Source organism: Sorex fumeus, unplaced genomic scaffold (assembly GCF_029834395.1).
Source record: "Sorex fumeus unplaced genomic scaffold, SorFum_2.1 ptg000241l, whole genome shotgun sequence".
In the NCBI taxonomy this organism is placed as follows: domain Eukaryota; kingdom Metazoa; phylum Chordata; class Mammalia; order Eulipotyphla; family Soricidae; genus Sorex; species Sorex fumeus.
The window spans coordinates 1,600,001-1,612,686 of NW_026606298.1; the positions used below are offsets into that span (position 1 = coordinate 1,600,001).

The following is a 12,686-nucleotide window of genomic DNA, read 5'->3' on the forward strand; positions in this document are numbered from 1 at the left end:
GATTCTGACAGCAGAGTTGAAATTACCGAGAGGGTGGGAGAGTAAAATATGGAGAGAGGGAATGGGGAAGGGAGATGCGGGTGGGAGAGAGAGAATGAAATGGAGGGAGGGGATGGAGAAGGAACCTCGCGGCAAGGTGGAGGGATAGTGACACTTTGGGGGTAGGTGTCAAACTCTCTCTCGCTCGCTCGCTCGCTCGCTGACTTGCTCACTCGGCCATGTGGGCACAAGCAGGACATGGGCTCTGGCAGCATATGCGCCTGTTTTCACCTCTTGCTCTCAGAATCAGTCCCTAAAACTTAGTAGCTTTGTCCTCTCTCCCGTGTGCTTAGTCCCTTGAACCTTTTCACTAATCTTGATGGGGATGGATTTATTTTTTCCTCTTCTCTGGAAAGCATTTCAAGTATCAGCAAAGAAGAAGGGAGGAACTTTCTGCCCAGAGGGGCTGCCATGTAACCTGTGGATGAGTCTGCCCTCAGCAAACGTTTACTCTCAGAGTGTTTGAGTATAGGACAAAGGCATGACAGGGGCCAGGTAAAGTGGACAGAAGTTCAGAAAACGGTGTCCAGCTCTAGCCTCTGCCCTTATGGAAACCCAGGCTAACGCCTTCAGGGGGGGCGCAGTCTCAGATGATGTCACTGGGCATCAGGTGGTTACTGTCCTCTGCTCTTCCATAGGGAAACGCTGTCCCAACTGTGATGGGCCCCTGAAGCTGATTCCCTGCCGAGGCCATGGGGGCTTTCCGGTCACCAACTTCTGGCGGCACGATGGACGCTTCATATTTTTCCAGGTTGGATTCACATCAGAGGGCAGAGCGGCCCTTGGTCTTTGGTGTAGGGGGCATATTCCCAAAGTCTGAGAAGGTAGTCCCAAGTGGAGATGCTCAGGGGAAGCCCCCATGGATGAGGAACAGAATGTTGGTTCCCCACATCTCAGCAGAGGTGCAGAGACTCCCTAGGCAGGGAAGCTTGACTGCCGACTGCGCCCTTCAGGGTCAGTACTTAGTGACCAGATTATACTCTGGTTCTTGCAGAACTGAAGCAATCAGTGGCCTTCAGTGGTCAGGACAGGGAGTCCTGGCTCCAACCCCTAACTCAGCTCTCTAAAACTGCACACATCATACCAGGCCTCTAAGACTCAGTCCTGACGTGTATGTAGGGTTCACTGAATTTTGTGACTAAACTCTTCACTCTCTGGTTGATTTCAAGCTCCTCCGTCCCTCCACCTCCCACCCCAACCAGTTTATGAAATTCTTCGGTATCTAATCATTGTCTGTCAGGCACAGCCAATTGCTTATTTGCTCTTGGCCAGCAGTGCTGAGGTTGGTGCCGTGGCAGTGGATCTCTCTGGGTTGGTCTGTGGCTCCCAGGATCTTCAGCATTTTCAAGAATGAAAATATTGAGTAATAAAGAGGCTCAGACTCATAGTTAGAAAATATGAAAGTCTGTGGGAAAATAAGTAGAAGAGAGAGAAACTCCTCAGCAAGGGAGAAATTTAGTAAAGGACTAAATTAAATATGCCTCATTTTGTGAAAGTTTTATAGAAAACCTGGGTCTTCTTGTTCGTTATCATGCAAAAGTTTCAGAAGAATCCCATTTGTTTCACAGAGATTTCTTATTAAGTTAGGGCCCTCCTGTGTTGTTGAGACTAACACTCGGTATGCATTTAGGGTCTTTTAGGTTATTTATTCCACTATCTCCCTGGATATTGTCCATTATCTCTTGGTCTTCTTGAGCCGAAGAGCTGGTGGGTTTCAGAGAGATTCCCAGAATCTGTAGGAATGTCTAAAATTAAGTCTGAGTGAAACTTAACTTAGCTAAAGTGGAACCACAAGCGACATTGGGCAAAGGGGGAAACTGAGGCTTCACCTTTCAAGGGGGTATTCTGGGTTCTGGGACCTGAGTGCCGGGTTATACCACACACCTGTCTGCATGCCAGGCAAGCACCTCCGCTCCCGTACTAGCTCCGGCCCTTCCAGCACATTTTTAATTTTGAATCTTGGCTTCTCCATTTATACCTTGGCTGGTTCATTCGTGTCCTACATCTGTTTGCAACTCAGAGTTTGATTCCGTGAGTGGTATGTATCTTGTCAAGGTGGCACTGTGATAGAGTGAGAGCATGTGTTTACTGCAGCCTCCTCTGTAGACGACAGATGCGACTTGCTCTGACGATGAGTCTGACTTGGCAGGGCCGAGTGTAAGGTAGCACTGGCAGAAGCATCATAAGCAAAGGCGGGTCTGTAAGGAAGTGGTGGGCTTGGGAGTAATAACTGCATCCAGCCTGGTGTAGACAGCCAGGCTTGTGCAGGGATCAGAGTAAACTGGCATAATCCTTGCCTCTCCTGATTTCTTCTGTTCCCTTGTCTCCTCAAAGTCGAAGGGAGAGCATGATCATCCAAAGCCGGAAACCAAACTGGAAGCAGAAGCAAGGAGAGCCATGAAGCGGGTGCACACGGCCCCTTCCTCCATCTCCCTGAAGCTCAAGGCGAGCCCAGAGACAAAGGTAACAACCCCCCCCCCCCCCACACACACACACACACACGGCACTCTCACGGTGGGGAGAAGTGAGTGAAACAAAAGCTTCTGCAAGCAAGTTGCTGCCCAAGAAAACCACCTTGAGTCTTGACTCTTAGTTTCTGCCATCTCCATAGTATGTTTTCACCCAAGAATGTCTTCTGTTGGGGTTGGAGCGATAGCACAGCGGGTAGGGTGTTTGTCTTGCATGCGGCCGACCCGGGTTCAATTTCCTCTTGGTAGGTTATTATTCCTCTTGGGTTTCAGTTATACAATGATCGAGTACCCATCCCTCCACCAGTGCCCATTCTCCACCACCAATGATCCCAGTAACCCTCCCACTCCCCCATCCCCCAATCCCACCCTTCCTCTGCGGCAGGGCATTCCCTTTTGTTCTCTCTCTCCTTTTGGGTGCTGTGGTTTGCAAGAGAGGCACTGAGTGGCAATCATGTCTGGTCCAGAGTCTACTTTCAGCATGCATCTCCCATCCTGGGAGGATCCTCTCAACATCCTTTACTTGGTGCTCCCTTCTCTGTCTGAGCTGCCCTTTCCCCTAGCATATGCGGCTAGCCTTTAAGCCAAGGATCATGATTTTCTCACACCTTCTCATGCTTGGGACTCCAGATTTCTTTTTGAAAGAACAGAGAGCAGATTCACTGATGGAATATCTAAACATAACTGACAGAGAAAAATACCAACTTGAGGAACTGGGAGCTAGTTCAATGGGCTGAGTGTATGCTTTGGTCTCTGAGCACTGCATGGTCTTCTGACCACAGAGTCGGGCATGGCCCTTCACCTGATGCACTTGCTCCTACCAGAAATAAAAAGCAATTTATTAACGTGACTCTCTTGAAGGAAAATACAAGGCCATAAAGCCCAATGATTAGTCCCTCACCTCTTCCCCCCCGCCAGGAGACGTGTGAAGACCGTTTCCTTCCCCCTCTCTACCTGGTCAAGTCTCTCCGCCATGTCTTGCCTGAGCCAGAGGAAGACAGTCCTCAGGCAGATTCTTTCCTGGTGATTTTTAGGACAATATACTTGCCCCATTGATGAAGATCCGACCACTTTGCACTCCAAAAGTTTAATTGGTGATTCAGCAAAATTCCCACAATGGCAGAAAACACTCTATTGAGGGAAACAATGTGCCAGCAGCAACCTCCAGCCTCTCAGATTCCAAATAGACTAAAAAAGGAAACTGGTGGTGATGACGAGGACGATGATTGTGATGTCAGAGAACTGATGATGAGAGGCAGAGAACTCCTGAGAGTACAGTGCAATGGGAATCTTTAGGGCTGTCGCTTGACAGCTTTCTCTGTTTCTCCCTTTTTACTTCCTCCCTCTCTCCTTTCTTCCTCTATCCTTCCCTCTCTCTTGTTTCCTCCCTCCCTTCCTTCCTCCCTTCCTTCCTCCCTTCCTTCCTTATTTCCTTCCTTCCTCCCTCCCTCCCTCCCTCCCTCTCTCCTTCCCTTCCTTCCTTCCCTTCCTCCCTTCCTCATTTCCTCCCTTCCTTCCTTCCTTCCTTCCTTCCTTCCTTCCTTCCTTCCTCCCCTTCCTTCCTTCCTCCCCTTCCTTCCTCCCTCCCTCCCTCCCTTCCTTCCTTCCTTCTTTCCTCCCTCCCTTCCTCCCTCCCTTCCTTCCTTATTTCCTTCCTTCCTTCCTTTCTTCCTCCCTCCCTTCCTCCCTCCCTTCCTTCTTCCCTTCCTTCCTTATTTCCTTCCTTCCTTCCTCCCTCCCTCCCTCCCTCTCTCCCTCCCTTCCTTCCTTCCCTCCCTCCCTTCCTCATTTCCTTCCTTCCTTCCTTCCTTCCTTCCTTCCTTCCTTCCTTCCTTCCTCCCCTTCCTTCCTTCCCTCCCTTCCTCATTTCCTCCCTTCCTTCCTTCCTCCCTCCCTCCCTTCCTTCCTTCCTTCCTTCCTTCCTTCCTTCCTTTCTTCCTTCCTTCCTTCCTCCCCTTCCTCCCTCCCTCCCTCCCTCCCTCCCTCCCTTCCTTCCTTCCTTCCTCCCCTTCCTCCCTCCCTCCCTCCCTCCCTCCCTTCCTTCCTTCCTTCCTTCCTTCCTTCCTTCCTTCCTCCTTTTCTCTTTCTCTTTCTCTCTTTTTCTTTCTTCTTCTCGTTCTTTGTTTTCTTTCTCTCTTTCTTCCTTCTATTGTGGCTCCCCAATAAACAGGACTTCCTCAGGCCTGGAGCCACACTGGCAGTGTCGGGGATCAAACTCAGAGCCATTCACATTCAAGACATGTGTTCTGCCACTTGGGCCACACCCCCAGAACGCCTTGATTTTTATTTATTTTGGGTTTGGGATCCACACCTGGAGATGCTTGGAATCCACTCCTGGTCGGGCTTAGGAGGACCCTGGGGACTGAGCGCAGGGCTCCCACTTGTTGGTCCCTCTCAGCAGTTCTCACACTCAGCCCCATCTGCTGGGTCACATTTATTCAAATAGCACTTCCTAACACTTCTCACAATTAGAAGCAACGAGAGGACCAGATTTGCCTAAACTTGAAGCACACTGAGTGTTCCTTGCGCACAAGGAAGCCCATTCAGAGGGAGCAGAGGGCTTTTGGAATGGAAACAGACACGGCCTTGGCTGCTTTCAGGGTCTGAGTGGCTGTCGCCAAGTTGCCTTGTGTGCTTGTGCTTCAAGTATGTAAGGAATGAGGAAACTTGGACAAGGTGCTTAATTTGTACAGAGTAACTTGGGGATGCCAAGGAGGGCTGTGTCCTGTTGCTTAATCTATTAACCACGAGCATTTTGCTTTCCTTTCCAGTCTTTTCCAGGCGAAACACCGAGTTGGGGGAGTTTACCTTTAACTTGGTCTTCCCAGGAAGGTGTCCAATTGCCCGGCAGCTACGGTGGACACTTAATAGCTAACGCCCCCCAGCAGAAGTCCCTGAATGATTGTTTCTCCTTCCCTAAGACTTACGGTTTGGGGGGTCCTGCTGATCTAGCGGACCCCACCTCCCCCTTGGGCCCCACGAAGTTCTATGAGAAATGCAGGTATTCCAGCAGCAGGGTCTACAGCAGCGGAGACCTTCAGCCGTCGGCCTCTGGAGTGTTTCCCGACTACGGTGACCTGCAAGCGTGGAATAAGAGCTCCACCCTGGGGAGAAGTCCTCTTAGCGACAACTGCTGTCCCAGTTACCCGTTCCCGCTGACCAGCTGGTCTTATGACTTCGCCCCTTCCCAGAACGCGACCGCCACCGAGCCCTTTCCCCAGCAGATTGCAGTGGAAACACCCGCCGTGAAAACAAGCTGCCACCCACTGTGGCCCAACCCAGGAGGTGATCTTTATGAAGAGAAGGTGCATGTGGATTTTAACACCTACTGCTCTTCGACCCTCTGCCACTCGCCCCAGGAGGACCCCTTTCTCCTCACTTACACCTCTCATCCTCACCATCAGTACTCCCTGCCAAGCAAGAGCGGCAAATGGGGCTTGGATGAAGAAATGAGGTGCGTGGGTTTGGATCACTGCAACAACGAAATGCTTTTGAACCTCTGTCCTTTAATGACCCAAATCTGAACCCCTGGGGGCAGCAGGTGGAAATGCAAGGTGGCTTCCACCGAGAACAGGAGGGAGGAGCCTTCAAAAATCAGTATGTATAAATAGAAGTGGTTCAACTAGGCCACCTGGAAGCATTTATTTAAAAAAAGAAAAAAAATATTGCTAACTTGAAAAGATATAGCCATATTTGTTTCCGCACTATTTGCAATTAATTAGCCAAGATATGGCAACAATGGAAAAACCTAAGTGTCCCTCAAAGAATGATGAATAAAGAGGTATAGATACATGTATTTATGTGCGAGCATCCTATAATGACATTTTGGTCAATAAGACATCACACGTATGCAGGTGGTCCTAACAGGGTATGCCATGTAGATAGGTGTAGGGGGTCATGCTATCTAGGTAAGTATACCAGACAATATTCAAACATGGACACAATCAACTAACTATGCATTTCACAGAACTCATGCCTATTTTTAAGTGATGAATGCTAGCACATGCCTGTGCTGGAATACTATGCAGTCATACAAAAGAAGAAAATCCTGCTCTTTGCAACAGCGTGGAGGAAGTTTGAGGGCATTGTGTTCAGTGAAATAAGTTGGCAAGAGAGACAGATATTCTGTGACCTGTGACCTAAATGTGACGTGTACAGATCTTTGGATTTAAAAGAAACTCATGGAGACAGAAATCTAGTTTGTGAATGCCAGAAGAAGGGAGTGAAGGCCAAGTGTGGCGGTAGGGGGGATATTCTAAAGCTATAAACTTCCCGTTTACAGAGAAATAAGATCTGGAGGTGCATCGTGCAACTTAATGACTATTGCTAGTAATACCGTATTGTATATTTGAAAGTTAAGAGACTAGATCACAACTCCAGGGCAAAGTTGTAAATGTGTCGTAATGAAGGCGTAATTAAACTCACTGTAATAATCACTTTGTGGTGTTACTCGTCTAACAGGCTTATTGTGCTGCGCACCTTAAAATCAGATGGTGTTACATGTCAAATCATAGCTCAATAAAACGGAAATTGAAAAAAAAAAGATTCGACTCTTAAAATTATTATTTTTAATTTACAAGGTTGGGTGTGGGTTGAAACTAGACCTGTTTTCCAACACGGCCTTTGCCATTTTAGGACACAAGTTACACACCACGTTTTATAAGCAGTTGGACAGAGGCTGCTCCATCTTAAATGATGTGCAACAGGTTACAGATTACTGCGTTGTATTTCATTTAAACTTACCTGTGGTAGACATTTAGGGCTGGAGCGATAGCACAGTGGTAGGGCTTTTGCCTGTAGCACTGTCCTCCCAGTTTTCATCAATTTGCTCGAGCGAGCCCAGTAACATTGTGAGACTTGCTGTTACTGTGTTTGGATATCGAATACCAAGCCGGGTTCGATTCCTCCGCCCCTCTCGGAGAGCCGGGCAAGCTATCAAGAGTAACTCGCCCGCACGACAGAGCCTGGCAAGCTACCCGTGATGTATTCAATATCCAAACACAGTAGCAACAAGTCTCACAATGTTACTGGACCCGCTCGAGCAAATCGATGAAAAACGGGAGGACAGTGCTATAGCGGTAGACATTTATATTACTTTGGATCTGCTAAGTTCTCTTATCTAAGTGCATACAGCTTCTATCAAATGTATTGGGATTACAAAGAAAATCCTTGTATAAGCCCCATCTGGAGTGTGACTTAAATGGCAGAGCCCCAGCTTTGCGTGTGTGAGGTCTTGGGTTCCATCCCTGAACCTTGGACCCTCCTGGGTATGACCCCTGTGCCATCATTACCACAAAAGTATGAGTATAAAGTTGAAATATTTGTAAGCATGGAAGGACTCAAATGTGTGTCTTTGTAGGGAATCAGTGGAGTGTGTGCTCCATCAGAAAGAAAGAATATGCCCAGAATGAAAAAGGGACTGGATTGATAGTACAGTGGGGAGGGCATTTGCCTTGCATGCAGCCAACCAGGGTTCGATCCCTGGCATCCCATATGGTCCCCCAGGCAATGCCGGGAGTAATTCCTGAGTGTAGAGTCAGGAGTAACCCCTGGGCATCGTGGATATGTGTGACCCAAACAGCCAAAAAAAAAAAAAAAAAAGAAAAAGATGTGGAATCCCAAAGAGAAACAAGGAAGTACTGTAGCACTGTCCTCCCATTGTTCATCGATTTGCTTGAGCGGGCACAGTAACATCTCCATCGTGGACTCGTTGTTACTGTGTTTGGCATACCGAATACATCACGGGTAGCTTGCCAGGCTTTGCCATGCGGGGGAAATACTCTCAGTAGCTTGCCAGGCTCTCCGAGAGGGGCGGAGGAACCGAACCCAGGTCGGCCATGTGCAAGGCAAATGTCCTACTTGCAAGGAAAACATAACAAATTAAGCAATTAGATCATTTAAACACCTAGTTATTTAGTCTAAAGATGTGAAATTCTATTTCTATAAAATGACTTGTGGGGCCAGAACGATAGTACAGCAGGTAGGGCGTTTGCCTTGCACAGGACCAACCTGAGTTCTAATCCCCGGCATCCCATATGGTCTCCCAAGCACCACCTGAGTGCAGAGCCAAGAGTAACCCCTGACCATCGATGGGTGTGACCCAAAAAAGAAAAAAGAAAGACTTGTATGTGAATGTTGATCACAGGTTTATTCCTAATTGGTTAAACTGTAAACAAACCAAAAGTTTACTTAATTACATCAACTTAAGTAAAGATAAGCAATATGTGATCTATCTCTACACTGGAGCAAAGAGGAATGAGCATTGATACGTATAAGGATGACCTTAAAAAACATTATAATGGATGAGGGGCTGGAGCGATAGCACAGCGGGTAGGGCGTTTGCCTTGCACGCGGCCAACCTGGGTTCGATTCCCAGCATCCCATGAGCGCCTCAGGAGTAATTCCTGAGTGCAGAGCCAGGAGTAACCCCTGTGCATCGCTGGGTATGACCCAAAAAGCAAAAACAAGACAAAACATTATAATGGATGAAAGAAGCTAGATATGAAATACTTTATTGCATCCATGTGATATGTTAGAAAGGCCAAAATGATATTGATAGAAACCTTAGGCAGGGGACTAGGTCTTGAAGAAGGAATTAATGGCAAAGGGCATAAGCAGAACTTTAAGGATAGCAATGTGAGGTTTTTGGGTTTTTTGTTTTATTTTGTTTTGTTTTAGCAGTTCTTAGGGCTTACTCCTGGCTCTGTGTTCAGTGTTCAGGAATAACTCCCAGAGAGCTTGGGGGACCACATGGGAGGCTGCGGATCAACCACGATTGGTAGCACTATTGTCCCAGGATCAGAATGGTGATGTTGTGTCTCTTAATTTGGTTGGATTTATACGACTGTATTCATTGATCAAAACAAAAAACTGAACATACAACATAAATAAGTTTTCTTGTACATAAACTGTTCTTTACTAAAACTGCTTAAGCAAAAAACCTAGAAAGTGGGTTGAGGTGGGCATGATAGCCATGTTTAAAACCCTAAAATAGGGGCTGGAGAGATAGCACAGTGGGTAGGGCTTTTGCCTTGCATGCGGCCAACCCGGGTTCGATTCCCAGTATCCCATATGGTCCCCTGAGCACCACCAGGAGTAATTCCTGAGTGCATGAGCCAGGAGTAACCCCTGAGCATCACCGGGTGTGACCCAAAAAGAAAAAAAAAAGTTAATGTCTTGGAGTCAGAGCAATAATGCAGCAGGTAGGGCATTTGCCTTGCACAATGCTGACCCGGGTTCAATCCACGGCATCCCATATGGTTCCCTGAGCACCACCAGGAGTGATTTCTGAGTGCAGAGCCAGGAATAACCCATGAGCATTGCTGGGTGTGACCCAAAAAGCAATAAATAAAGTTAATGTCTTTCCACTAATTATGTAAGTTTGAAATTCTGCAGAGTGTGATCGTTGAACATGTTAGGTTATGAAAGCAAGGCATCAATAATGAAATAATTCTGACTTTAAAGAACATGGGACAAGAGAGGCTGGAGCCATAGCACAGCGGGCTGGGCGTTTGCTTTGCACACGGCCGACCCGGGTTCGATTCCCAGCATCCCATATGGTCCCCTGAGCACTGCCAGGAGTAACTACTGAGTGCATGAGCTAGGAGTAACCATTTTGCATCACCAGGTGTGACCCAAAAGGAAAAAAAAAAAAAGGAACATGGGACAAGAGCAAATATCCAGTGTAGTAGCTCCTTAGACTGCTTTTTATTTTATTTTATTTTAATTTTTCATTTGAAAGAGGCCCGGGTGGGATTTCCCAAGCATCGTTCAGGAGATCAAGGGACCATTCCCCAAGATACTTGAACTAAAGTCAGCACCCAGTAATGTGATCCAGCTCAGGCCCAGTGATGCCAGAGGAGCTGGGTGGAAGGGGACCAGGCAGTGCTCAGGATCGGACACTGGTCCTGGTGCACAGCAATCAGTGCCCTGACACGTGAGCTACCCCTCGACCTGATACTGTTGCTCCACATAAAGGCATTCAAGTCTCTTATCAGTTTGTTCAAGGAAGTAGACCAGATTGATGCCTTTGTCACGTCTTCTTCTGGAGATCTTCTTAAATAACAGAGAGAGAGAGAGAGACAGAGACAGAGACAGAGACAGAGACACAGAGAGAGACAGAGAGAGAGAAGCAAGGAATGAACTCATGGGTCAGAGGAGTCTAAGAAAAGCCATCGGAGAGGGGCATAGTGATAGGACCAAGGCTAAGGCACAGGGCTTTCACTTGGCTAATCTGGGTTTCATCATGGCACATCATCTGGTCTCCTGAGCACTGCCAGAGTGATCCCTGAGCAGAGAGCCAGGAGTAAGCCCTGAGCACCCCCAGGTATGGCCCAATCCCCACCATGCCCCCAAAAGGAAAGCCAGGAAATTTCTGGGAGATGGGCGGGCAATGGAGGAGGTATATAATAAAGACATAAAAGTGGTGACGTGGCGGAAGCTGGTCCCGCGGCCTGCAATGACTCCACGTCACCAAGTTGCCGCATTGGAATTCTGAGGGAGAGGGACCGGAGAACGGCCAGTGTCTGAGGTTCTTTCTACACCTCACTTCCTCACAGCTGGACTCTTTCCTGGTGGGCATTCATTCCAGATATCAAAGGAACACCAAAAGAAAAATAACAAAGAATGTAGAAGTCGAAACTTTCTCAGAGAGGGACAGAGAAAGACTGCATTCATCTGGGGAACATAAAGTTAACAAAATAAGAGACTAACACCCAAGAGCAGCTGTGAGGAATACCAGGAAGTTCACTTCATGGCTTCGAGGCCAGCCGCACACTCTAGGGGTAAAGGCAGCTCAGATAGAGAAGGGAGCACCAAATAAAGGGTGCTGGGAAGATCTGCCCAGGATGGTAGAAGCCTGCTGAAAGTAGTCTATGGACCGAACACGATTGCCACCCAATGTCTCTTCTGCAGACCACAGCACCCAAAAGGAGAGAGAGAACAAAAGGGACTGCCCTGCCACAGAGGCAGGGTGGGATGGGGGGGATGGGGGTGGGAGGGATACTGGGATCCATGGTGGTGGGAAATGGGCACTGGTGGAGGGATGGGTATTTGATCATTGCATAACTGAAACCCAAGCACAACAGCTTGTAAGTCTACAACTGTACCTCATGGTGTTTCACTAATAAAAAAAAATTTAAAGATTTTTAAAAAATTTTTTAAAAAGTCGAAGCTTTCTCAGGAGAAATGGAATGGACTATTCTGGAGTGTTAAGGTTTCTATTCAGGTGCGTGTGAGTCAGTTCCCAGCACGTTTTACTCCCCCCAACTAAAACATGTTTCATACTTGCCAGTTAGGAGTCAATGTCTAAAAACACTAAGTCAAAATCTGTTTGATGTTTGATTTGGGGCCAGGGGTTTATATCTTGTGGTGCTTAGGTGTTTCTTCCAGGGAAGCTCAGGGACCAAACCTGGGCCTCTTGCATGCAATGCATCCCCCACAGTTCATTTTGAGTTATTTCTCTGGCCTTGCATTTGATCTTAATGCTGGAAACTTAAACCCACAGATCACTATCACGATCATCCTGTTGTTTGTCGATTTCCTCAAGCAGGCACCAGTAACGTCTCCTTCTTCCCGGCCCTGAGATTTTAAAAGAGCCATCTCAATGCTCTTTCAGGATTAGGAGAATGAGACCCATGATTGCTACTGTTATTTGGCATATTGAGTACGACACGGAAGTTTGCCAGACTCTGCCATGCAGGCAGGATACTTTTGGTGCCTGCCAGGTTCTCCAAAGGAAAAAATAAGATGTCGCGCGGCCACATTCCGGGAGCTGAGTTTTATAGTCTCAGTCTTGGCCATTGATGGGACCAACGTGGCGCTGGTGGCAGCTGGTGGGTGTGACGCCTACCTACTGGAAGATGAGGGGGGTCTGGGTGGAGAAAGCCCAGTCCCAATCCGAGTAAGCTTGGCGACCTCAGCCCCGGGACCCGCATGCCTGGGTTCCTCTGCCAGTTCTTTCATGCATGAGGCCTGTCCGGACGTGTGGAGAGTGGTCCCAGCATGGGACCCACAGATAAGGAAAGATAATCCTTACCCAAGACTTGGCCTTTCCCTGAGCTATTTACATAGGCACAATCATCTAAGTAGTATTCACTGACCTCCAGCATTTTTTTAAAAATTTTGCTTTTTGGGTCACACCCTACAATGCACAGGGGCTACTCCTGGATCTGCACTCAG

At 47.8% G+C, this 12,686-nt stretch overlaps 1 protein-coding gene across 1 annotated transcript in view; it reads left to right on the forward strand.

The window, feature by feature from the left end:
- GCM1 (glial cells missing transcription factor 1) overlaps positions 1-6,031 on the forward strand; it is a 26,002-nt gene extending 19,971 nt beyond the window's left edge. The window contains exons 3-5 of the mRNA XM_056108992.1: positions 678-790; positions 2,374-2,502; positions 5,279-6,031. Coding sequence (XP_055964967.1) covers positions 678-790; positions 2,374-2,502; positions 5,279-6,031 — 995 coding nt within the window. The remainder of the gene's footprint in view (positions 1-677; positions 791-2,373; positions 2,503-5,278) is intronic.
- Positions 6,032-12,686: the final 6,655 nt, after the last annotated feature.